Source organism: Juglans microcarpa x Juglans regia, chromosome 5D, assembly GCF_004785595.1.
Source record: "Juglans microcarpa x Juglans regia isolate MS1-56 chromosome 5D, Jm3101_v1.0, whole genome shotgun sequence".
Taxonomy (NCBI): domain Eukaryota; kingdom Viridiplantae; phylum Streptophyta; class Magnoliopsida; order Fagales; family Juglandaceae; genus Juglans; species Juglans microcarpa x Juglans regia.
In genome coordinates this window covers 10404342-10431813 of record NC_054602.1, presented here as the reverse complement: position 1 = coordinate 10431813, position 27472 = coordinate 10404342, and the positions used below count along the sequence as shown (strand labels likewise).

General features: G+C 37.0%; 2 protein-coding genes across 5 annotated transcripts; both read right to left on the bottom strand.

The window, feature by feature from the left end:
- Nucleotides 1-1009: 1009 nt before the first annotated feature.
- Nucleotides 1010-4830, bottom strand: LOC121265591 (E3 ubiquitin-protein ligase RGLG2-like). The gene is made up of 11 exons (XM_041169274.1): nucleotides 4429-4830; nucleotides 3694-4071; nucleotides 3030-3255; nucleotides 2782-2892; nucleotides 2592-2689; nucleotides 2369-2424; nucleotides 2181-2286; nucleotides 1954-2081; nucleotides 1660-1855; nucleotides 1439-1495; nucleotides 1010-1367 (listed from the first exon to the last, which is right to left on the bottom strand). The coding sequence occupies exons 2-11, from the start codon at nucleotides 3925-3927 to the stop codon at nucleotides 1284-1286; spliced, it is 1296 nt and encodes a 431-aa protein (XP_041025208.1). The 5' UTR covers nucleotides 3928-4071; nucleotides 4429-4830; the 3' UTR covers nucleotides 1010-1283.
- Nucleotides 4831-18983: 14153 nt separating this feature from the next.
- LOC121264975 (calcineurin B-like protein 3) lies at nucleotides 18984-27458 on the bottom strand. 4 transcript variants are annotated; one of them, XM_041168394.1, is made up of 10 exons: nucleotides 27158-27458; nucleotides 25990-26045; nucleotides 24215-24369; nucleotides 23409-23491; nucleotides 23134-23193; nucleotides 22643-22751; nucleotides 22262-22314; nucleotides 20919-20999; nucleotides 19827-19939; nucleotides 18984-19414 (listed from the first exon to the last, which is right to left on the bottom strand). In XM_041168394.1, the coding sequence occupies exons 3-10, from the start codon at nucleotides 24336-24338 to the stop codon at nucleotides 19357-19359; spliced, it is 681 nt and encodes a 226-aa protein (XP_041024328.1). In that variant the 5' UTR covers nucleotides 24339-24369; nucleotides 25990-26045; nucleotides 27158-27458; the 3' UTR covers nucleotides 18984-19356. The 4 variants fall into 4 exon arrangements, with proteins under 4 accessions (XP_041024328.1, XP_041024326.1, XP_041024327.1 ...); XM_041168392.1 differs by lacking the exon at nucleotides 25990-26045 and adding an exon at nucleotides 26224-26285 and having other exon boundaries at nucleotides 27158-27457; XM_041168393.1 differs by lacking the exon at nucleotides 25990-26045 and having other exon boundaries at nucleotides 27158-27457.
- Nucleotides 27459-27472: the final 14 nt, after the last annotated feature.

Sequence of the window (27472 nt, the reverse complement as noted above, 5' to 3'; positions counted from 1 at the left end):
GGTAATACCACGAAGCTAGTGAATGGCTTACAATACATATATGGCTTATAAACTTTCCATAACTTTCTCTTTTCAAAATAATTCATAACTTCCAAAATAAATCTCAACATATTATTAATAAGGAAAAAGCTACTTTGCCCACTTCATTTGACCGCTGGTCAAATTTTTTTTTTATCTTTTTATTTTTTATTTTTTACTTAGTGATTAAGAAAGTGATTTTAAGTGTATTGATATTTTTTTTATTTTTTAAAAATATTTAAATATATTAAAAAATATATGAAAAGAAAAAAGGAAAAAAAAAAAAACTTTACACTGGGCGATACGCCCAGCGGTCAACATGGGGCGGCATAGTAGCCGCACCCTATTAATAATAAATATAATATATTTTATTTTGAAAATATTTCCAAGAGACGGTTATCCCAATTTCGTGTAGGAGAAGATAATATGAAGAACAGAACAGAGTTTCATAAATATCAATGCTGCTAACATTCTTTATTGGAATAGATAGTGGATATCAATTTCACAAATTCCATTGAAAATTGATATGCCAAACATTCTGCTTTCATTATCTAAGTGCTGTCAAGGGGTCGTCTCAACAAACAATCCAGTTTCCTATGTTCTTATTTTGCACCATGGATGGTGATATATGATACTGTTGAAGGCGGAGAACTGTCTTTAATCTTCGAGTAAGTTAAAGTTAAAACTCTATTTTCAATGTTTCATCCATCTCTCTATTTCATGTATGTTGGGGGGGTGGGGGGAATCATTGGAATTTCTCTTTTGGCTGTTCTTTTTTTCTAGTACATGATCCACAAGTTGCAACTCCATTTTCTTTCTTGAGCTACATTGACATTATCCTGGTTCAATTTTCAATACTTGATCAACTCATCCGCTCTCATATAGCCTCATTAGCTATGAATGTGTATAGGTAGCAGAATATGGAAAGTTCAAGGAGCTGTTATGAGCTTTGTAGGACTCTAAGACAGATCAAGCTAACACCCAACTGATGTGTTTCAATTTGCTTGTCATATTATTTAGTAAAGTTTTGAGTGCTTGCTATAGGCATATTTTCTGATTCAATTAAAGGGAAATTACAAGAACTTTTTTTTTTCTTTGTGGGTGAGCAGAAAAACTTTTTAAGCACACATTAACCCAAAGAAATCAGAATCATATGACCTTTGGTTCCTTAAATACAGCTAAAGTGTAGCAACTGTGATATAACTGAGAGAGCCTAACAAGCTTCCTTCAATATGGCCGCGGATATGGCTTCTCAGTCGGATTCACTACTCATACAGCTTTATCCTTGTGGTTATGTGGGTTCGACAAATTGGGCACAAGGTTAAACCACTTCCACAATCACAGCATGTCTGCAAAAGATAATAGAAAGATGTTATGGCTGATCAGAGAAATAGTCATTCCAGTTTCCATTTCAGAGTACCTGATGTCCACATCCCAATGCAAGATCTTTCTTACTCCACAAACACACTGGACAACTCTGTAGCATAAAAGGACTATCACGAAATTGGAACCAACCATTATAGAATAATTGAACTGTTTCTTTCAGATAATATATTATCAAAAAATGCAATTAATCTATAACTAATGTTCACTACTTCACCATTAAAAAGCTGTCACAGTGTCCAAAAACCAGAAACCTACCCTATCATGTGAGGATTGTTGTTCATATGAAGACAGCGCATACTGAAATTCATCTCCTTGGTCACTGATGCTTGACTGCATATATCTATTTCCGTGATCATTGCTGCTTGATGGTATATACTTAGCATAAGAACTCACTGAAATGCTCCCAACTGGAGGAGGGAGGGGAAACTTCCCAAGTGTTCCTCTTTGAGAGCTGTAAGATAGGATTAAGGTAAATATTCTCATAATTACTTTTTTAGCATCGTTTCACTTATATGTGTCATATGTGAAAGTGCATGATAGTGAAAATACCCCAGAAGGTGGAGGTCCACTGTAGCTTTATACTGTAATGGTATCTCCATTAGTGCATTCAGAGCAAACACAGTCTCCTTCATGGATGGTTGAATGTATTTCGACATGATTTCGGTAAAATTTACAAACTGCATAAAAGAAAAAAAGAAAAAAAAAAAACCAGAGTAAAAAACTAGCGAGACACGAACAGAAGTTGATTGCATGAGTTGCCAATTCGATTCCCTGACCTGGAAATTATCAAAAGCCCGAGATGGAATGTTGTCATCGAACTGGTGCATCATGTCCCATGGTCCATCACCAACTCCAACCAAAACTATGGACAAAGGATAGTTACTACAAAAAGGATGAAAAATCGCTTCAGACTTTGTAGAAGACATGTCACCTCATATAAAAGGTGCTCAAGTAATAATGCAACCTTGCCTTTACAATTGCATCAATGGTACTTCGCTCTTGAGGACCATTAGCCAGAACCTTGCATATCATGTTAGAATCGAGAAAATCGGGTTAAGAGGACCATAAAGCATGAAGGGGAAAATCTAAATAGAGATAGATTGAGTTTCCAGATACTAGTTCAATTAAAATAAAATCTTTAAAACGGATCTGCTACAATTAGAAGATATAGAACTTATGTGACCAACCTGTCCATCAGCAATGATCATAAGAACATGATACCGACCGCAGCTCGCGTCAACTATTCCTATAGCAGTTTCAATGATTGGAGCAAAAGATGTCGGACCTGTCATATCAGTATACAACATTTTAGAATATAAATGACTGAGAAGTGACAAAAGGGGAAAACCCCAAAGTTTGGAGAATAATTTAACCAACCAGATAAATGTACATGTGGAACTATTTCTCTGTAACGAGCAAGTACATCCTCAAAGCCCTTACATGGCCTATCCTCATAAAAGCTAAAAACGTCTTGATCATGTGTAGTTGCTGCAAAAGCATGACAATGATTATACTGTTATGTTTTAAGCTTCACTAAATTGACATATATGACAGAAGAGATTGCATATCTGTGCATATCTGTGATGCATGTTTCCGTCTAAGTGGAAAGTTGCACTGATACTTACCATCACCAAAGCCATAACAAGGAATAAGGTTATCCTCATCAAAAGCTGATAGTGTCCTTCCAATGATTGATATTGCCTGTTCATAAGGATTTGGCAAATCTCCGAGGTGATGCAGGCTCCTATGGTGGAAAGATCGTGCACCTGTCCACTCATTGCTTTTTGTGAAATCAATACCTACAATAAGATTGGAAGATTCGAGACCAGCTTGGTGAAGAGCTTCCGTCACCTATAATGCATAATCAAATATTAGGATCCAAGCTTGATTACAAACCAGTAAGAATCAGCAGAAGAGTATGCTAAGAATAACATCAGCTAATTTTAAATCTGACCATTTTTAGTGTCATGATTGAAAGAAACAGCAGAAGGCCTCAATGTTTTATCATGATTAACAAGGGAGAGAGCTAAAAACTCAACATCAGACTCATCTAACCTATCATAGCTGTTTTGTATACATTATCTTAAGGCCAAGAAGCTCAAGATGTTTTACCCTAACCCAAGAATATAATAGTTTCGTTTCATCTCATCTCCTACTATATGTTGCATTTTATTCCAATTATCAATGGACCTGTAAAACATGATGAAAGTGCTCAGGCAGCAGCACTGGCAAGCTTAGGCCAGGAGACACATGCAAACTTTCTCTTCAGGAGATGCAACGGCACAATACCTGTTCCAATGAGTTGTAGTTGTCACCAATTCTCCCGTACTTTGACTGCATTCTGCTCCTTGCATCATAATCAAAATTATTTATAGCATAAGGATAAGGAGATGGTGAAGAGCCGAGATTTGATGAGGAACCGAAATTTGATGAAGAGCCGAGATTTGAAGAAGCATATCGATATGAACCATCATGGCTGTAACTGTAGCGTTGACTGTCATGTCTGGATGATTTGGCTCCCATATTAACGTCTCAACTTGCCAGTACTGCTTAAAAAATTTGAAATTTTTCTTCTACCAAGCAGAGGCCTTAATCTCTTAGAGACGCTCTAATTCTTTCACAAACTGCACATTGACCTCATTGATGCATCTCGATTTCATCAGTTTTCTGCGATGGCAAGCATATTTTAGGAACAACATATCATTTTGCAAAAAGGGGATGTGCAATTCCTCAAACAGATTACAATATCATGTTCAAGATTTCCAATCGTAAGCAACATGAGCCGACTACAAAAAGGTATCTGAAAATATTAACAATTACTTCCCAAAGATGAACAATGTTAACCCCAACATTCCTATGTATCAATACAACGGATACATAACCAAAATGACAGCAATTAACAGATATAACTTTTACAAGAAAACTAGCAAGATAAATAGAAATCCATCCGAGTGTAACAACAGAAAACACACTGACAAATCTCTAACCTTGTTAAAATAACTGAATTCTGTCATGTGAACTTACCTGAGGAGCAACTCATACACAATAAACAAAGCCAATGAAAAAAGGCAACTGGTAGCAGGACAAATGTTAACAGGACCAAACACCGGGTAGAGACTTTGTGAAAGTCTTGTCGTTCTAGGATAGAGAGATACAGAGGCAACTGTATCCATATATAAACAGCTAACTCATTAATGTTAGAGAAAGAGACAGAGAGAGAGACAGAGAGAGTAATAGAAACGTTCACACTGACTAGCTGAAATTAAGAGGAAGCACCCATATTAATGTCGGACTTTCATGGTAATCCTCGTGGAAGCAACAGATTTCCTAAAACCGAGTTCAATTATCTTGTCATCTAGAAACTCTACTCCCAAGGAAATAAGCAGAAACCACCAAAGAAATTTCCATGCAGGCGCCAGTACCACTCCTAAGGCAGGTAGGAAATAAGTAAAAATGGATTTTTTATAATTGAATGAATAATATGTTATGTACGCCAAGTTAAAAAGACAATAATAAATACAAAATCTCCTAATGAAGATAGTATTCTAATCAAAATAGTATACATCGAGACCCAATGTATCATCAGAGCAAGAAAATCAAACTCCTCAAGTATCAGAAAGATTACTCATTGGTAATGCAAAAACTCAATCCTCACCACACAGAAAGTCAACTTGACCATAACATTAATTTCTTGGAATTAGTGAGAGCAAATGTAATGTAGATGAATTGAGATGAGTTAAGATGATTTGTGAATAGTAAAATAAAAGTTGAATTATTTATTATATTTTGTGTAAAAATTTGAAAAAATTGTAATAATGAAATGAGATGAGTTGAGGTGAGTTTTGAATGCAAACGAGGCTTGGTCAAGCCCAACACTTTTAACATTCATTATATTAACTATATTGGTTAGGATAGTGATGATGCTGCTGCTGCTGATAAGAGAAGGAAAAGAAAACAATATTTAGCCATTTATGCACTGCACATCTATAAGACAATACAAGTTATTTCACAGTCAACCCGAAACCAGTGGTGGCACTCATTAATGTTAAATTAGGCAACCATGCCATATCATGTCATATAACTCATTTTTATTAATTAGATACATAGAAAGAATATTAATAGTTAAGCCACGAAAGAATTTCACAGAATTAAACTCATAAATTGAGGTGATTTCATGCAATACGTTATATTATAAAGTTATTTTTATTGTAAAATAAATCAAACGTATCGTATGAAACTACGTCAGTTTGTGAGTTTATTTTTATAAAATTTTTTTGTTACCTATCACTTAATAAAAAGAAAAGAAAATCAATACGCAGTGTTACAGACTTTTAGAATTTTAAGTAATTTAATATTCAATATAAAAAATAGATAATATAGATCAACAAGACTCTTAATTTAAAAAAAATTATATAATATGTTATAAATGAGATGTTAGCAGTGTAATTAGCTCTTCCAACCACCGTGACATAGTCAATGACATCCATGACATTTCGTCATCAACTTTCCACTACATGTCAAAGGAAAAAAGACAAATATTTTAATGTTCTTTCACTATTATTTTGCTTTCGTTATTAATTAGAAGCAATCGATATAGATAAGAGTTGAATATCTTAATCAAGTTGCCGTGTGATGTTGCCACCTATGCACCTTATAATAATGCCACCTGTCAGGCCTGATATCTAATGATCCTTGACCTCGCAATTGATTTAAGAAATCTTTCAGTCCGTTGGATTGTTCCCAACTTCTCATCTTCATCAGATGGTACTACTCCTAATTCATAACCCAAAATTTTTTAGAAAAATTGTTGTATGGCTTGACCTTCATGTAACCCTTGTGGTTAGATGGGAAAATTAAGAACCCCTTGGTTTAAGGGCATATATAATTGATAGGAGAAAAACCCCTTCGACTGTGTTTAGTAATTGAAGTAGTCTCAGACTATTTCATTACTGTTCACTACTATTCACAAACAGTTCACTATTATTAACAAATTATTTACAAATCATCTGAAATCACCTCAGCATCTAAACGTAACCTCCAAACTCAAGTTCAGGATTTCTAACGAGAAAGAGTTAAGCACATGTGCAGGTCTTAAAGTATTGATTTAATTAGGATTATTAATTATAACATATTTATCAATCGGATCAGCTCTTTCACTAGTTGGCATTAATAATGTCATACTACTGCACCAAATTGCTGCCTCGTGGATGGACTTGGTCTAGCACATGCTCATGTTAGGTCAGCATCTTTAAACGACTATTTGTCTATTAAAGTGATGGTCAACGAAGACATTCACTTGCAAGCAAAGTTCATCAAAGGAAGTTACTAAGCAATTGAGAAGCAAGGCCCATCATTATGTCACAAAAATTATGTATACAAGTCAATGTGTAGGACATATATACGTTCTAGATCACCAATCCAATACGGTAGGATTTGATTTTTATAAGGATTTGATTTTAAATTTCTCTTATAAATCAATGATAAAATTATATGATTCTATTATCTTTCAGTCAATGATAAAATTATATTGATAATAAAAAAATAAAAAAAATAAAAAAATAAAAAAAGAAACGAAGAAGACATTAATTGAGGAGGAAGTATAACCATGTCAAGTGAGCATATTTCTCAATATTGACACCAAGTCAAAAAAAATTAGAGAAATGATATTTACAGTGATTTTATAGTGTACAAGTTTTGCGCTCTCCCTTTAAAAAAATTTGATAAATTTGAGATTCACATGAAAAAATCAATTTTTTTACTGGTGGACACTACTTTTTTTTTTTTTTTTTTCAAAAGGAATGTGTATGGCTTGTATACCTTAGGGTTGTATCTAGTATTAACTCAAAAATTATTATGGTGCGTTGGATGGCTATATTTGAGTCTTTAAAAATTCATTTCTCCTGTTTTGATCATACATTGAAATCTAGACTTGAACCAAATTTAATCATTTGAAAATTTGAATTCCAAATCTACATTAAAGAAAAGGAACTTAAATTCAAATTCTTCAATCCAAACACAACTTTAGAAACTTAAAGCATCCATATTACATGACCATGGACGCCCAACATTTTTAATTCACAGGAAATGCATGCATGTTATTGACTTTACAGATTGATACCAACCAGAATAGAAACTAAAATTATCAAAACAACAAGGCAGGCAGCAATATCATTCTCCTTATTTGGAATCTCAACATGATCCATCTTCGTACTTACCATCTCAGATTGAGGCATGGTGGCATCCGACATGACAACTGGTACTGCATTCTAAAGCAAATCAAAAACCAAAAAGATTGAGGGACGTTGAAAGCTGGTCTTAACCAATATAACAACGACATGTACGTAGAGATTAATTTAAGCAGTAGTCGAGCATTAACAGTAGACATACAAGTGAGTCATGCGAAGATGCAGTCTTCATATCAGTTATGTTGGTTGACACCTAATCTAGTTTGTCCTCCAAAGCCGCATACCTTTTCTTTACTTTTTTAATCGCCTCTTTTAGTTTCTTCCATAGGTACGTACAGGCCGACAAAGATCGAAATCGTCACATAAACCAAAAACAAAGGCACGAATCAAATGGAAAGGAAACTTGAGTACTCACAGTTTTTTCAGCTTTGCCATGTTTAAGTTGAGAGCATAGCTCAGCAACATGAACCTTCAGTTCATTAACCTCACTCTCAAGGTTGGTGTTTCTGCATTTTACTTCAGTGTCCTGGGAAATCACCAACAACATGTACAGCATAATAGATGATTACGATCATCACTCACTTGATCTCAATCATGCAAGAATCTGGCAGCAAAATCAGCTCATCCTCCAAACATGGCAACCTGCAATCTCGTGTACAGCAATAAAGATAGCAGAGTCATTTTCGGTTTATTTGTAAATATTTGACAGCTATTACTTGCCTTATTTGTAAACCTTAGCAGTGTATAAATAGGTACACCTTTGTAATACATTTTGTGAGTAAATTAATAAAACACCAACGTGTTTCAGAATTCTCTATATGGTATCACGAGACAACATTCTCAAACGAGTTTGATCCTCTTCTTCTTCCGCTATGTCTTCATCATCTTCTTCCACCCCCTCTGTTACACATTCCATCAACCCTAACTCCCATCCTGAAACTGCTATCATTGCCATCAACGCCACTGCACAGCTGCCTTACAAACTCACATCTTCCAATTTCCCTACATGGCGTGCCCAACTCGACTCACTAGTTGTCGGGTATGATCTTCACGGCTTCATTGATGGCTCCCACCCCTGTCGCCAACTTGGCGCCCCTCCATCCGCTGAGACTCAAGCCGCTCGCAGCCGCTGGATCCGTCAAGATAAACTCCTACTAAATGAGATTTTCGCATCGGTGTCTGAAAGCATTATGACCTTGATTGCTTCTTCTAGCACTTCAAGAGAGGCCTGGCTTCAATTGACCCGTCTCTTTGCAAATTGCTCTCGTACGCGAGTTATGCAACTCAAGGATAATTTAACGTCCTTGCACCGTGGCTCCAAGAGTGTCACCGAATACTTGCAACAAGTCAAGTCCACTGCTGATGAGCTTGCACTCATTGACTCTCCTCTCACGAATGACAATCTCACCCTCTGCATACTTAATGGACTGGGATCTGAGTTTCGTGACATTGCTGGTCCTATCCGAACCCGCGAGAATTCCCTTACATTTGAAGAACTGCATGACCTTCTTGTAAGTCATGAAACTTATCTCAAAAGACTTGAGACACTGCAGCAGACAACCATTGCTACTGCAAACTATCATCAGAAGAAAACCTTTCAGTCCTTGAACAACAAAGGCAAGCCACAACGTACCAACAACTCTCGGCACAACCAGCGGGGCTTCCAGTCTCAAAACCATTCCCCCTCTTCACATAAGAATGTCGTGACTTGCCAATTCTGTTCTATGCCTGGTCACACCGCACGCCAGTGTCGAAAATTCTGGAACTCCTCCTCTCCTAATGCCAACTGTGCTTATACAAGCTCTTCCACAACCAAACCTTGGGTGGTCAACTCTGGTGCTTCTCACCACATTACTTCTTATTTGTCCAAGCTCTCTATTCATTCCGAGTACGATGGTACTGACGAGGTGATCATTGGGGATGGTTCAGGTTTGGCAATCTCTCATATTGGTACTGTAGATTTACAGCTTCCCACGCGTACTTTTACTCTCAATAACACTCTTCATGTCCCTGCAATTCATAAAAATTTGATTTCAGTGCATGAATTTACCAAGACTAATAATCTTGTTCTTGAGTTTCATCCATTTCATTTCCTTGTGAAGGATTCGACATCGGGGGTGACACTAATGCAAGGCAAATGTGACAATGGCATCTATTCCTTTCCAGCTTCATCGTGCAAGGATAATTCCTCACCAATGGCTTTCACCACTGAATGTGTTTCCTCTGATATTTGGCACAACCGTCTAGGTCATCCCTCTCGGAAACTTGTTCATCATTTAATAAAAATGTATTAGCTTCCATCCAATAAAAGTACTTCTCATTCACTCTGTACTTCATGCTCCATCAATAAAAGTCATAAACTTCCTTTTCATTCTTCTAGTATTTCCAGTTCTGCACCTCTTGAATATATGTTCACGGATGTTTGGGATCCAGCCCCCCCATACCTCACTTGAAGGTTACCAATATTATGCGCTCTTTGTTGATCACTATACTAAATATTGTTGGTTTTTTCCGTTGAAACTTAAATCTGAAGTTTCTGCCATTTTTCCTCAATTAAAAGCACTTCTTGAAAAGCAATTCTCTTTGCCCATTAAACATCTTTACTCGGATAATGGAGGCGAGTTTGTCACACTCAAAAGCTATCTCAGTCAACATGGTATTTGTCATCTCACTACTGCTCCACACACTCCCGAACAAAACGGAGTGGTCGAACGCCGTCACCGGCACATTGTGGAAACATGAATGACATTGCTATACCGTGCCAATCTCCCTCCATCATACTGGAGCCTTGCTTTTCAGACTGCGGTCTACTTAATCAACCGTATGCCAACTCCTCTGCACTCACTCAAGTCCCCTTTCGAAATCCTTTTCAGTGCCAGACCCAACTATCTCAAACTTAGGATTTTCGGATGCCAATGTTTTCCATGGCTCAAACCTTACTCCCCTCACAAGTTGAACTCCAAATCTCGACCCTGTATCTTTGTTGGATATTCCACTTCCCAGAGTGCATATAAATGTCTTGATCCAGCTACCAATCGTATTTTTATATCTCGGCATGTTCGGTTTGATGAAACCTGTTTTCCTCGTGGGAAATCACAGTCTTCATCTCCGTCTTCCCAACCGATACCCTCACCACCTCAACCTCTCATTCTCCCTACCTCATCACTGACACTCTCAGCTGGTAAAGTCCTCTCGGGTCCCTTACTCGATGCATCTGGTCCACAGGTGCCTTCACAACCTTGCGTTGATGTCCCCCCTGCATTACCTTCAGTTGCTACTGATTTCCCATCCACGAGTTCTCCTATTACAGAAACTGACCAGGTTGCTGAAACAAGGCCATCTCAGCCTTTGCGCATGGTGACTCGCTCTATGAACTACATTCACAAGCCCAAGCGTCTCTTTATGACCATGAAGCATCCCATGCCACCGTCTATTGAACCCACTAGTGTTCTTCAGGCACTCAAAGAGCCCCACTGGCATTAGGCCATGAGTGAGGAATTTACTGCACTCGTTCGTCATGGCACATGGAAGTTGGTTCCTCCCACTGCCAAACAGAATTTAGTTGGCTCCAAATAAGTGTTTCGTATTAAAAGGAAGCTTGACGGATCAGTTGATCGCTACAAAGCCAGGCTAGTTGCCAAGGGCTTTCATCAACGTCCCGAACTTGACTATACTGAGACCTTCTCTCCAGTAGTTAAGCCTGCAACTATTCGCATCATCTTGGCTATTGTTGTCATGAAAGGATGGCCTCTCAAACAGCTTAACGTTAACAACGCCTTCCTCCATGGTACACTTATTGAGAACGTGTTTATGGCTCAACCAACTGGCTTCGTTGATGCCTCACAGCCTTCTCATGTTTGTCATCTTCAGAAATATATTTACGGGTTAAAACAGGCCCCAAGGGCCTGGTATCGTGCCTTTCAAGATTGTCTTTGCAGCATTGGTTTTCTGAAGTCAGCATCTGACCCCTCTTTGTTCATCTACAGTCATCGGGACATCAAAGCATATTTTCTTGTCTATGTTGATGATTTAATTCTCACTGGCAATAACCCTATTTTTCTCTCTACTGTTGTTAACGAACTTGGCTCCCAGTTTTCACTCAAGGACCTCGGGCAGCTTCACTTCTTTCTAGGTATTGAAGTTCTCCCGACCACACAAGGACTCTTCCTCTCACAGCATAAATACGTGCGGGATCTTCTTCAGAAAATGCAAATGAAGGGTGCCAAAGATGTTACCACTCCCATTTCCACTTTAGGACGCCTTCAGTTACACGATGGCTCACGTTCCATTGACAGCACCATGTATCGCAGTGTCATTGGAGCACTCCAGTACCTCTCCCTAACGAGGCCCGACATCGCTTTCTCTGTGAATAAACTTGCCCAGTTCATGCATAGTCCAACTGAACTTCACTGGGTTGCTGTTAAAAAACTACTGTGCTACCTTAAAAACACCCTCTCTATCATGGGATTCACCTCAAAAGGTCCTCCACCTCTCAGCTCCTAGCCTACTCTGATGTCGATTGGGCAGGGAATCTTGATGACCGAACCTCTACATCGGCATACATCATTTTTCTTGTAGCAAATCCAATCTCGTGGAGCACCCGAAAACATAAAGTTGTTGCTCGCTCCTCCACCGAAGCTGAGTACAGGGCCCTTGCCAGTGCCACATCTGAACTTGCTTGGCTTCAATCCCTTTTCCGTGAGCTTGGTGTCCAGCTCTCCTCTCCTCCAAAGCTCCTTTGTGATAATATCGGTGCTACACAATTAAGCTTAAACCCAGTGCTTCACTCCCGAATGAAACACATTGCCATCGACTTGATTTGATTTGCTGTTTTAAAATCATTTCCGTTGGATCATTTTCGTGACTCAAGATGTGAGGATTGGACCTCATTTCTTTCCCTTCATTTTTTCTTTTTCCCCTTTTTCTTTTCTTTCTTTTCTTTTTCCCTGGTTTTCCCCCCCATCCCGCGCGACACACACACTCTCTCTCTCTCTCTCTCTCTTTCTCTCTTGCCGTGCACCCTTTCTTCACCCAGCCCGCCGCCATCGCGCCGCCGTGCCGACACCTCTCGGCCGACCAGCTCCCCCTCCCTCCGGCGACCTCACCCCCCAAATCCCAGCCCCTACCTCGCCGCCAGTAGCCCGCACGCACCCCACGAAGCCGCGGCATTCTTTGCCCCGTTGCGCCACCGTCGCGCCACCTCCGGCCACCATTTCTTCACTACTTCATCCCCGACCTTCTAGCAACCCAATGGACCCAACCCCAGCTCCGATCCGTCACCGGTGAAGCCCCACCAAGCCCATTTCTGATTTGTGCATCTTTGGCCTAAAACCACCCCTTGCGCCGCCACCCACGGCAAACCACCACCACCATTGGCTTCACCGACCTCTCTAGGCCCTACCCTATCAATTTTGGGTCTTAGTTTGTCCCCGTTGAAAAGTGGGTAGTTGAGACCCATGGCCACAGTGTATTTTACACTGTGTTGTTGCTGAGTCGCTACCTTTTGCAACTCCGTGATCCTCTAGAAATCACATTATAGCGCTGTAAGTATTTTCCTTAAAGAACTTTCGTGATTTAAATATATTTTTGCACTAACACATATTATCTGTGAATTGGTTTGTTTTGCCGGACTGAGTCCGAGGAGTTTCGGGGTCGGATGGATTGTGGACGGAGTTGTGTGTTTGTTTGCATTGTGAATTGTGGTTGTTGGTTGTTGGTTATGGCTTGTTCATGTACATCACATATTGCACGCATGATCATGTTTGTAAAGAAAACTGGGTTTTCGCATGATTGCATACATGTTCATGTGTTTATTGAAAATTGGATTCTCATGTGAGTAAAAGAAAAAGAGACTGTAGGGATAGTGGTAAGCAGGGATGGTGGTAGAGTCCCGCCTGCGATTCCCGCCTACGGTGCACGCGATAGGGATGGTGGTAAGCAGGGATGGTGGTTGTGTCCCGCTTGCGATTCCCGCCTACGGTGCACGCGGTAAGGATGGTGGTAAGCAGGGACAGTGGTAGAGTCCCGCCTGCGATTCCCGCCTACAGTGCTCTGTTAAGTATTCATTGTGTGTAAAGGAACTGTAGGGATGATGGTAAGCAGGGATGGTGGTAGAGTCCCGCCTGCGATTCCCGCCTACGGTGCACGCGATAGGGATGGTGGTAAGCAGGGATGGTGGTTGTGTCCCACCTGTGATTCCCGCCTACGGTGCACGCGGTAGGGATGGTGGTAAGCAGGGACGGTGGTAGAGTCCCGCCTGCGATTCCCGCCTACAGTGTCCGATAAATGGGTTGTTTGTGTGAATCATTTTCTGGGAAAATGACAAACTATATTTTTGAGCCAAAATGGGATTTTTGGCGTGTGTTGGAAATAATCATTTTTCTGGAAAAAAATAGTATTTTATGACTAAATGTATTTTGTCATATTGTTGGTTGCATTAATGTATTTTTATCCCGAGAGTTGTTTGGTTTATACTTACCTGTGGTACCATTTTATGGTATCGCAGATATTGATGCAGATAATGATGACGAGCCTTAGCTTGGCTCCGTTGGTGGAGTGATCTGAGATTGCTCCAGTTTAGCGAGTTATGTTTTATCAATTTATATATTGCCTTTGTAATATATTTGGAATGACTGTATAACTCTTTAAAGATAAATTGTGTTGAATATTTGTATTTAAAATTCTGGTACTTAGTTGACTATTATAATATCCGCTGCGAATTTTTATTGTGCACATTTGCATGTTGCACACACACTTGAGCACATTTCGTTGGGATGCGTGACCGTATTGTCATCATCCCGACGTCACGATTCCCGTTCTTTTGTACGTGGGAGTCGGGGCGTCACAGCCAAAGATGTTACCACTCCCATTTCCACTTCAGGACACCTTCAGTTACACGATGGCTCACGTTCCATTGACAGCACCATGTATCGCAGTGTCATTGGAGCACTCCAGTACCTCTCCCTAACGAGGCCCGACATCGCTTTCTCTATGAATAAACTTGCCCAGTTCATGCATAGTCCAACTGAACTTCACTGGGTTGCTGTTAAAAAACTACTGTGCTACCTCAAGAACACCCTCTATCATGGGATTCACCTCAAAAGGTCCTCCACCTCTCAGCTCCTAGCCTACTTTGATGCCGATTGGGCAGGGAATCTTGATGACCGAACCTCTACATCGGCGTACATCATTTTTCTTGTAGCAAATCCAATTTCGTGGAGCACCCGAAAACAGAAAGTTGTTGCTCGCTCCTCCACCGAAGCTGAGTACAGGGCCCTTGCCAGTGCCACATCTGAACTTGCTTGGCTTCAATCCCTTTTCCGTGAGCTTGGTGTCCAGCTCTCCTCTCCTCCAAAGCTCCTTTGTGATAATATCGGTGCTACACAATTAAGCTTAAACCCAGTGCTTCACTCCCGAATGAAACATATTGCCATCGACTTGCACTTTGTGAGGGACTATGTTTGTAAAGGGTTACTTCAGGTTGCACAAGTCTCTACCCATGATCAGCTAGCTGACTTACTGAACAAAGCTCTCTCTCGCCAGCGGTTTCAACTTCTGAGATCCAAGATTGGTGTCGCTGATGGGAGCACCATCTTGCGGGGGCGTAATAGATGATTACGATCATCACTCACATTTGATCTCAATCATGCAAGAATCTGGCAGCAAAATCAGCTCATCCTCCAAACATGGCAACCTGCAATCTCGTGTACAGCAATAAAGATAGCAGAGTCATTTTCGGTTTATTTGTAAATATTTGACAGCTATTACTTGCCTTATTTGTAAACCTTAGCAGTGTATAAATAGGTACACCTTTGTAATACATTTTGTGAGTAAATTAATAAAACACCAACGTGTTTCAGAATTCTCTATAGAACATTGCCATTGATGGAGTTGGATACTTGATCACCTTTTTATGACCTGATAGAGAATTCATGTACATATTCAACTTACCCTTTCCTTGGATAGGAGCTTGGATTCTAAGCTGGAAACAACAGACCTCAGCACACCATTCTCTCTCTCCAAAGCTGCAGTCTTTTCTTGTTGTGCTTTAGCTTCAAGGTTTTGGAACATGGAGTGCTACATATATAGGACATGGTTAAAGATCACGTCTTTCTTTATGTTCATGATTGTTGTGATCGAAATCAAACAGAGTTAAAGAACAAATAATATTAGGAACTGTTGGTCCCAAAATATACCTGGTTATAATTGTGCAGCAGAGGCTGAGTTGGTGAATTGGAAGGAGAGATTGGGTGATAGTGAAAAGGAGAAGGTAACATGGTATGCCTCACCCTTTGGCTGGCTGTGGATTGCCTGCTTCCCATTGGCTTTTACTGAACAATGAATACATGAAGTAATTATAAATACAATAATCACCACCCACAAAGTAGAGAAAATAACAAGCGTATTAATTATATAAAAACAAATTAACCACAGATTGAAGTAACCCAGGAAAGACTCTCTCTCTCTCTTGTGGGCACATAGGCCTCCCTCCTTCACCATTATATATTCAACAAGAAACCTCAATACCAAGAGTCATGTACAAATTAATAAATACATTATCAGCACATGACCTCACTCCATCAATAGGAAATTTCTTAGGACTTTGATCATGATCTTCATTTATGAATTGGACTACGTGGGCAAGTTCGTTATTATCTTCATAATAAATTGGTCACATCCTTTTCCGCAATAAATCAACCATCAACAAGAAAGGCCTTTATCATTGATCACTGAAGAAAATGGATGGGTACGTATTTCCTTAATCCCACATTAAACTCTCTCGATCGGGACCACTCTTTTCCATGCCAACTTCTGTTGAATAGAATTATAGATACACACTGAACTCTGAAGTGCGAAAACTCAATTTCTCTCCGTGTCCTTTATTCCAACAAAAATGTATTTATTTAAAAAAAATTCTTCTCAACAGTTATTATTTATTATTTTACATTTTATATTTTATAAAAAACATTCAATATTTTATAAAAAAAGAGTAATATTATATACTATACTCTTATTTTATTTTTATTTAATAAGATGTGATATATTTATCATTATTAAATGATAAAAAAATATATAATAAATAATTATTTAATAATAATAAATATACTATATCATATTAATAAAATAAAAATAAAATAATATTATGATATATAGAATTTTCTTTTAATCAAACAGCCGTTATGAAAGACATTCCCACTTCCTTGAATTTTTTAGGCTATGCTCTGATACAGCCCGTAACCACCATGAAAAACAAAACAAAAAAACAAATAAAAGGTTATTGTCGTCCTTTTACACTATCAAGAATGGTACGTACCACTCTTTTTAACCTACTGCACTGTTTCAAGGCTGTGAATCTCTAAAAAGTAATCAAAACTCAAATCCATGGCAGGCACCAAAAGTACACAGCTATTCAGAATTTAAAACCACTTTCACAACATTCTAGTGGGTATATAGTGAAAAAGATATAGATATAGTCTATATTCGACCGAGAAAAATCTGAAAATTCGATTCCGAATCGAATCTGATGGTTATGATTTTGTTTCGGTTTTGCTTTAGTTCCGACTCTAACTCCGACTTTAATATTATACGTATATTATAAAAAATATATTTTTTTTTTCTATACATTCATCATATATATTTTATATAACTAAAACTTATATAATTAGTTAAATTCAATAATAGTATGAGCTAATTGTTACAAAATAATATACTTATATTGCAATATAAATTGACTAATAATAGTTTAATATATGACATATGTAAACATCATACTAATGTAATAACTTGTAATACTAATGTATAAACACTAATCTATAAATTTATAATAACATGCAATACTATTATACTAATGTATAATACTATAAAGACAAACTTATAAATCTATAATAATATGTAATATTAATATGTAATAACTAAAGTATAATAACTAGAGTATAATAACATGTAATAGTAATGTATAATAACATGTAACACTAATGTATAATAACACTAGTATAATAACATATAATACTAAGTCTAGTATATTATTAAGTTAGAAATAAGTTAGAAAACATAAAAAAAATCATTAAAGAAATGTCTAATATAATATGTAATTAATCACTATAGTACAAGTCTATAGACTATAATAGGAATAAGTTAGACACTAGTAGTCTGGTATAGTACAAGTATAATGAGTTAATAACATGTAACACTATAGTATAATAATATGTAATTGTCAATAATCAATATTATACTACAAGCATAAATACTAACAATTGTATTTAAACCCTATAGTACAAGTCTATTTATAATAATGTACAATAACATTACATGTACTATTTATAGTCTAGTATGATACATGTAATATCAATGTATAATAACACTAGAATAATAATTCTATTTAAGTTTTTGACAATATAATACAAGTCAATTTAAATAGTAATTGTTATTAATGAATACTAACAATTAATAAGGTACAACTTAGAAGTTGGAATGACACTTGGAAGTTGGAATATTTAATTTATTTTAGTTTATTTGTTGGGAACATTTGTTGTTGGTGGGAACGTTTAGTTTGGTTGGCACAAAAAATTTGTTTTGTTGTTATTGGGTTCTTTTTTTTTTTTTTTTTTGTAGTAGTTGGAAGGAAATATTATTACAATGGATGATGGGTATGGATTATTTCAGATGTTAATGTTTTGTAGTAGTTGGAAGGAAATATTATCATGATGGATGATTTGAATGTGGATGATTTTGGGTGTGAATGATGGATATTATTTATTTTTAGATTGTAATTTTTTTTATGGCTAGAATGCATGCAATATATATTATGAATTATTAACTACTGAATTATTTATTTTTAGATTGTAATTTTGAAAAAATTGAATTTTGAAAACCCACACAAAAATTCTTTTTTTTAAAAGTATGCCAAATATGAAGTTAAAAAAAAATAAAAAAAAAATAAAAAAGAAACACAAAATCTGACTCCACTCTGACAAGTTGAAGTCAGAGTCGGAGTGGAAGATGAAAATCTCGGAGTCGGAGTTGAAGATCGGATTCAACTTCCAACAAAGTCAAAATTGGAGTCAGAGGTAAGGCATACCAACTCTAACTTGGTCAATGCTCAGCCCTAGATATAGAAGATATATTTTATATGCCCATTTCTCTTTCACTTAAATCCAATAAGAACTTGAGGAGGTCTTATTCTTCTTCTTACCGGAAACGGGGTTGTAATAGCATTGTCACACAGCTGCAAAAGTGTATGTACTTCCCCGTGCCTCCCTCACTGCCACCATGCATATGTAATTAGCAAACAACAAGACTACACAACATTTCACCTCCCGAGCTCGGTAAGCAAAGCTGATGAAAACACCATCATATACTATATAGCTGCTGCTCATATAATGGCCAGAAAACACATCCAAAAAATCTACCATCTCTGATGAAAACCCTTCTTCATATTCGGTGCCTTTGTTCAGTTCTCTACAATGAAATATCTCACGAGTAAAATGTTTTTAAAAGCTAATATGGCACGTGCCTGCCACATCAGCAGTGTGCCCCGGGGCTGTATATAGATTTATTGGGCACAATAACACAAACCAGCAGTTACCTTTCCCCTCTTATTTCTAGTGAAGTAAACACAATTATATCAACCAAATAACAAATAACAAATAATCAAGATCCTCTCTGACTATGAAGTATGAACCTTTGCACAGAAAAAAGCCACATCGACGGTAATAGGAAACAAGCTGTTCCAGTTATAGACTATCAACTCCATGTAGGCTTTGAAATTCTAGGTATCATCAACTTGTGAGTGAAAAACAAAACTTGGGAATGTGGTGGTGATGTCTCTGTCCAAGAAGAAATGGATCCATGTCAGTAACAGCCAACAAGAATTTGAGTTTAGGAACTAGTTCATGATTGAAGATGAAAACAGAGAAAAAAAACATGATTTTAAATTACAGAATAGCCAAAGCAAGTGACATTGCACTGTCTTTAATAGGTCATATTCCACATCTCTGGAGTCATTTAATATATCTCTAATCTCCAGAACGTTCCATCAATATAGCTCAAGATTAGTATCTAAAATATATTGAGGGGAAAATACCATGCAACTTATTTCAGCAGGAGACAACATATATCAATTTCCAACAGAAAATAATACTCATTTTATAATCTCAGTAGAGCTTCTACCATCCACTAATAAGTGATGCTCCAATCCTTGTATTTCAGGGAAACATATAGCAATAACAGATAACTCACTTGAGATATTGAAGAGTCATATTCTTCAAAAGGGATGAATGCCGCAAAACAAGGCTTCGCCACTCTTCCTTGTCTATCTTTCCATCATGTTTAGTATCAGCTTCCTCAAAGGTCTAAAATAACAAAAAAAAAAAAGAAAAAACATAACATATGGTGAGAGAATCATAATTGCAATACTTTTACATTCTCTAAGTTTCAAATGTTTATTGTACAGTCTTGAGCCATTTATTATTACTAGATTGACAAAATAAGGGCATAAAAGTTATATATGCACTGCAGGATTCTTAGATGATCAATCATTGTTCTGAAATTCAACTTCTTCTTAAACTCAGAGACTGAAGAGCACTAATATCAACCTCCTGCAGCTGTCCAATCCCGTTACTTTTTTTTTTTTTTTTCTTTTTCATTTCATAAGCAGGTGTTCAAATCCTTCTACCGGTGCCATTTAAAACTTGCCTGACAAACAGTACATCACTGCCGATTTCTGGATAATTTCTAAGTTAAATTGGGAGAACAACTTATTTACATTAGAGGGTTGCCCCATTGCATTTGAAGCATTTGAGCTTTCACTGTGAAATAAGTTCCCCTAATGGGTTTGTTATCTCATGCTTTAATGTTGTTTTTAAAGCATTTCCTGGTCAGACATACCCAGAACAAATCCACATTTGCCATGCGATTTTAGGAACACATAAAAATTATCTTATTCAGCAACTTTTCCTGAAAACTCTACAAGAAAATTGACCTATAATGCACCCGTTTGGGATTGTGACCCATTCTTCTGTATTAGGAAACAAGTAGCGTGCCTTTGGTTTACTTTAAATTGTTTTAGGATTGTACCATGTTTGACATGTTTAGTAGGATTGGCTTGAGTTCTAGGGTCTGTATGAAAAGAGTGAAACAGAATTGGTTTGTTGTACATTATACAGTGTACATAACTGTGATAGGAAAAATATATAAAACAGAGAGCACAAATTAGTGAAAACAGATGGACTGAATCAAGACAATTTATATATTTTTTATTGGTAAACAAGATTTTATTGATCATAAGAATAGGCAAGAGCCCAATGGATCAAGACAATAGTAAGAGAGTACCTTGTCAATGATACTTTCTATCACATCATCTGAAAGATTCATACCAGATTCAGCAAGTGTGGCCACTACCATTTGCTTCACCTATGCATTAAAATGTTCAGCAATCAATTTCCTTTGGATCCATGCATCGTTATTTTTTTTTAAGAGTAGCAACAAACTCAAGCTGAGGTCACGTATGAGATACAAAATGAAGTAAAAAGCAGTTTTAACAAAATCATGTGCCACATCCAAAATTTTAAGGTAAAAACAAGTAAAAGCACTGTTAACAAACTCATGTGCCACATCCAAGATTTTGAGGTAAAACCAATTTAGGAGCTCAAAACAGTGAAAGAAAAGGTTGTTAGTGGTCTTATCAGCATGATCCATGCAAAAGCAGCATGTATACTTCCACTATCATTGTGGTGGGGGACAACCTGCTATATCGACCTAGCTGGCCAGCTCCCCAATGACTCTGCTGCTGCAAGAGGTTTGCCCTCATTTTCTTTTTGGCATATGTGCTATCAAAGATTAGCATGTTAAGTCCTCAAAGTTCAAACTGTAAAGCATATGCTAATTCATTGCTCAAGAGGCTTCAGAATTTAGAATCTGCTGATACAGAGGCATCTGGTAAATATAGCAGGTCTTTAAAGGGTAATCTCCTCACTACCTTCTATGATGTATTTAATGTGAAGTGTGAGAATGTTCAAGAACTTGGAGCTTCTAATTTGGAAGCTCAAAGGTGCTTTATGAAATTAGATTTATTAACTTCCTTGGGTATTTTGGTCCATGGGTGCCTTTCTGGATTATAACTTTGGTCCTCCAAGACTGATGCTTCATGTATTTCCAGGATGCCCACTGTTTTGTTTTCTATTCATAAAGCTTTTCATTCATTCGAAAAGAAAAAATAAAAACAAAAACGAAAAATGAAAAAAAAAAAGGGGGTTTATATGATCAACAAATGCTGTAATGTCAGATTTTAGGTACTCCAATATCATCTCAAAGAAGAGTGGAATGGTGAAAATAGCCTTCTGCTAACAACATTTTAACCTTCCATGCTAATACCCCAGAGCAATAACATGTGCTTAACATCCTAATGAAAACAAATGCCACGAATACAAGTATAATTTTCCATTTCAAGAAAATAAAATAACAGAAAAGATAGTGATACACAATACAGGTTGCTTAAAATGGCTGTGCAATCGCATTGGGTAACTCAAAAAAGATCTACAATATCGGCAGTTAAGAACACCGAGTGCAAAGATTAATGGGTTCTATATAAATAGTTGAGCAAAGATTAATGGCTTCTACAAGGATAGTTGATAAGATATGATATATTCACTCCACAGAACTTAGGACAGTAATACCTCCTGTCTCTCGATGAACCCTTGCTGTTTGAGGTCATACAGTCGGAATGAAACTGCAATAATAAAAAAGTTAGGCAACCCTGTCCTCACCATACATTCATGTGAGTGTGTGTGTGTGTGTGTGTGTGTGTGTGTGTGTACGCTTGTGTAGCCATCACCATGTGATTAGCAGAGTCTAAGGGCTCTAGCACCATGGAGAAAAAAGCAAATACAGAAGAACCAAGCTGTTACCATAGACAACTAGTCTCTCATCCTATTCAAACCCCCAATAAAATGGTGAAGGTATAAAGTAAGAATCATGGACAAGCTACAGCTCCCTTCTCTACTAGATTAAGGCACCTGGATGGATTCTTTAATTTCTAAATATGAGGTGATACTTACACTCGATCTTTTCATCAATTGGAGCATTGGGGTGAAAGACCGAGAGAGCACGTGCAAACTCTTCGAAGTCTAATATCCCATTGTGCTTTGTATCAAACAAGTCGAATACCTATAAATTTGGAAAACAGATGGTTATAATTAGCACATGTACTCTCACTCATGAACATGCATGTGTGCGTGTGTGTGCTCATGGACTTCAAGGTAATTACCGAAATTCATTTAAGCTTAAACCAGTCAGCTAACAAACACAATATAAGAACAAATTAAGCACATGTACAAATCTCATGGCATAACATAGGCTCAAAGCCAGTGAACCTAGGCTAGGTATTTTAACCATATTATCATGTCAGCAGATCTATGGTGACAAAGAAAGGAACTTAAAAGTTATTTCATTTCTACCAAGTGAAGAATGTGTAGAATGCTATCTTAAAGGGGTAAAGACACGTCAAACCAGACCAACAAAAAACTGAAGATAACATATAAAGGAGTACCCGATCAGCGAATAAGCTCTCCTTTTTGTTTGTCTTGAACAATGCTAGTTGAAATTCTTCCTGAAACATGATATGCACAATGTAAATACAAGTGTGAGATAAGTCACGAAAAACTGTGCATCAAATCTCCATGAAATTATTTTTCCTATTCAATAGGAGAGTAAAATAATTACATAGAAATGGAAGAAAATCCAAGTCACTTTCAGATTGGAAGTGCAAGCAATTATGTTAACCTAAAATATGATACCATGATGATTTGTGGTAGAATCTAGTACCTTATGGATCAGCCCGTCGTCTATCACAGCACTGCTAATCTTCTTAAACAGTTCATAAAGCGCTTCTATCTCACTTACACTAACTGCATTTGAAGAAAAATAAAATATCTCAACATGCTTCAGATGTTTATACTAATACATGAAGTGTAAAGATAATTAACAAGAACAGATCAAATATTGGAAAATCAATCCCATGGGGTTGGCTCAAGTGGTAAGGTTTTTGGTGTTGATGTTATGCTCCCTTCAAGTCTAAGGTCCAAACCACTGGGTGCAAACAATTTCTTGGGGCAATCAGACTAGAGGAATTTCTCATTGAATTACCCTAGGTGCACTTGTGGGAAACTCCTTGCCCAAGGGCCTATGCACTGCCGAGATTAATTGGGACATTGTCCCCAACACCAGGTGCAAATAAAGAAAATATGATAAAAAAATATTGGAAAATCCACTAAGACGATGTCAATAACCACTCTGGATATCAGATAGTACCCACATCATGAGGACCTCTACATGCCTCCGGGCTTTTGCCACAGCACTTCAAAGAGAGAGAAGCAAACTACCTCATTTTTCTAGTTTTAGATGTCCCATTGACAAAGGGAAAAAGAACTTCGTCAGCTAGATACCTATTTAAGAGACCTTAGATGACATCCTTTTCGTGATCAGTTTAGGATTTGGAAGACACAACTGGCTGTTCAATTAACAATATAACTGAAAGGGGCAACAACCCGACGACTCTTCTATCACTTGATGTTCCAAGACATGCTTCCTGACATCTAGAACCGGAAAGTTCAACAAAGAAGGCAACATACAGACTGTCTCTCTAGCAAGAGCTTCTGGATCTTGAAGACCTTTGGGTTGATTATATAAATCGGTGTCACAGCAATTTATAAAAGCAGCACACAAATGCTTTAATCCGTCTAGGCACTGCACCATGATCTTTTCCAGAACTCAAAATGCTCCATACCTGTGCACAAAGAAAAACTACTTCTTGAAAACGTAACACACCTAACACAAGCCCGCATGCTAAAGTTTTATTCAAAAGGAGCAATCTTTTAATTCTCCAGCTGACCCAGGGCCTAGATAGAATGTGGTCAAGCAAACAAAGTGCAGTTAGAAAAAAATAATGAACTTTCTAGAATGCTGGTTATTTATGACAGATTAACATGTTATCACCCAACCAATGTTGATGAAAGTGACCAAAAAAAAAAAAAAAGCAAGCATTATCAATAAATATAATTTCAATTAGCAGATGTTTGAAATATATTCCATGTTGTTCTGTTTCTGATAAACTTCAATTTTGATTGTCGGAAATAACAATTTTGCTCTCAGTCACGAATCTACATGAGATATGAGGATTAGAATCTCATTTCTTATTCATTTTCCATCATTTTTTAGTCCAAGATTACTTAAGTTCATCTAAACAAAGTTAAACGAAATTTTCTAAGATAAAAACTAGTACAAACAATTACAGAAAAAAATTATTTTAAAACTTCCAAGTTTGACGGTTTTGTAATAAATCTATCATTTTGTCTACTTTTATAAAAAAATCTCTTTCACATCAGGCATCCAGCAATATATGAGCACATCGAATAAGCTAACCATAACATTGATCACATTATGATGAAAATAACTGCAACCTTCCTTTTTCTTTCTAAGTGGATCAACAGATGACATAGCATGCTTGTCAAGACATTATACCAGTCATAAAAAAATTATGTGAAAGCAGTTACTCTCGGAATAACTTTAGGAAAGCTCAAAGCTCCAGTTCAACACCTTTAGGTACACAGGATTGAAGCAGACCGATAATGTGGTGCATGAAAATAAAAATACGCAGGCAATCTTAATGACTGTCTAAAGAACATTGTGAATCATTGGCATGCTGAACTGCTAACATATATAAAATGACTACTTTGAAGTCCAAATTTTTTACAAAAGAATTCAATCACATTTTGTCATCATAAATACTATAATACTTAAATATATAAGAGAATAAAATATCAGAACCTCCCAATTTATTTGAACCTCAGATTTTTATAAGAAACCAAAACCTTTTTTTTATAACTTTTCTCCTTTAATTCTGTCTTCTTGTCAAAAAATAAAGCAGAAGTTTGTAAAATCGAATGTGTACGGTGAAAGATAAAGCAAAACAAAGCGAAACAAAGCAGAACAATCTATCCTCTTTTGTCACCATACATATCTTAATAGGAAGAGAACATCAGAATCAGAACAACTCTTAACTCCTCCTATAGTTAGAAGAGCCCAACAATTCTGTTTTTTTTTTTTTCTTCTTCTTTTTTGCACCATCTTCTCAGCAACAACAAATCATAAATGCAAAATGGAAACCACCAATACAGAAACTATCAAGTGTAAACAATAGATTCAACATAAATAAATAAAAAACATCAGAAACTCTACTTTCTTTCACTCCTCCCTCTTCTCAGAAACAAAGCAAGCACATGTGCAATACGATAAAGGCCACATACAATTGATAGAACAAAGAATCAACAACTAGTTTCACAATGGAAAAATATCTAATCCTTTTGTCACCACATAAATTGAAAAAAGAAAATAGACTCGATCTTACACCATTCATTCTGTGGACTTCAGTAAGAACTTTTAACTCTTTCCTTTTACTGCCACCTTGACAGTAATGAAATCATAATGAAACACGATAAATGCCAGTATGTTATAATAATTAAGCAGAATTATGTAATGGCGTCAACAATTGGATTGATATTACATTTGAAAGCATGACAACAGAAAACAATATGCTGCTTTGTAGCATGCAAATAAATAAAAAGAAGCATTGGGATCTTACTTCATTCATGCTCTGAACATGACAACTACCAAATATTCCTTTCCATTGTTCCATCCTCCAGGCTACAAACAAAGCATATGCTATACTAAAAAGCAGACACATGTATATGGAGAACATTTTTATTGCAAGAAAATGACAATTACAAACAGCTACAGCCAAACCCCTTAGAACACAGTACAGCAGCAGCGCATGAAACTATATGCGCATGCATGTAATCGGCAGCAGGCCAACCATTAATTTCTACAATTATCTAATTTTGTCCACTCTCAATGGTTCGCTGTGATTGTCCATGCCAAAGAACTTTTAGGCTTATACACTGAATGCTTACAACTAATTCAATCTCAAGCGCTTTTATTATTAGAATACAAAACTTATCAAAAAAATTATTAGAATACAAAAGTTTGTTAAACCAGGGGCATCTTTTCGGGATTCATCTGCATTATTACCCCAAGTTCTTAGATACCATTACAAAAAAAAGATGAAGAAACAGATGCCAACTGCAAATTACTAAAAACCGAAACTTAACCTGACACAATTTGCCTTGAAATCAACCTCACGTTGAACTTAGTCAGTAATAAACAGATATCAGACCCAAACGAACCGGAATGCTTCAGTATCAGCGTCAATTTTTTATAATTACATAGTCAACATCATAGTCAATTATGGCAATGCAAGAAACAGAAACATTAGAGAGCCGATTTAAAAAACCTAAAGTTACCGGTCTAGGAACTCCAATGCCACCATTGAAAACCAAAATTGCGACATAATACACGGAAAAATAAGACTCCATAACGGATCAAACAGAAACCACCAAAAAAGATTTGAACTTTTTCATTCAAATCATTTCACACACAAAGGGCAGTATCGATGAATAATAATATAATTAACAGAGAAAGAAGTGCAGAGCTGGATATAAAGGGCAAAAGCGGTTTACCTTTTCAGGAAAACCAAGACGGGGAAAGAAGAGAGAGCCACCAACGCGAGGAGGAGGACGAGTCAGTCATGTCTAACCAATAATTTCTATTCCTTCTCTTCTTTGTTCAAACAACGAAAATAAAAAGCCTCACCAGAATCGTCGTGGTGGGGTTTTAATAAGCAGGTTCATGATTGCGATTGACAAAAGAGAATCTGGGTTCTTTTTTCCCTCGGAAAAATCTTGGATTTTTAAGCTGCTGCATTAAGCTATGTATATTTGGAAGGCAAAAGTGGGAAACCCCAACCCCATTTCGGGAAGAAGCGTTTTTGTTTC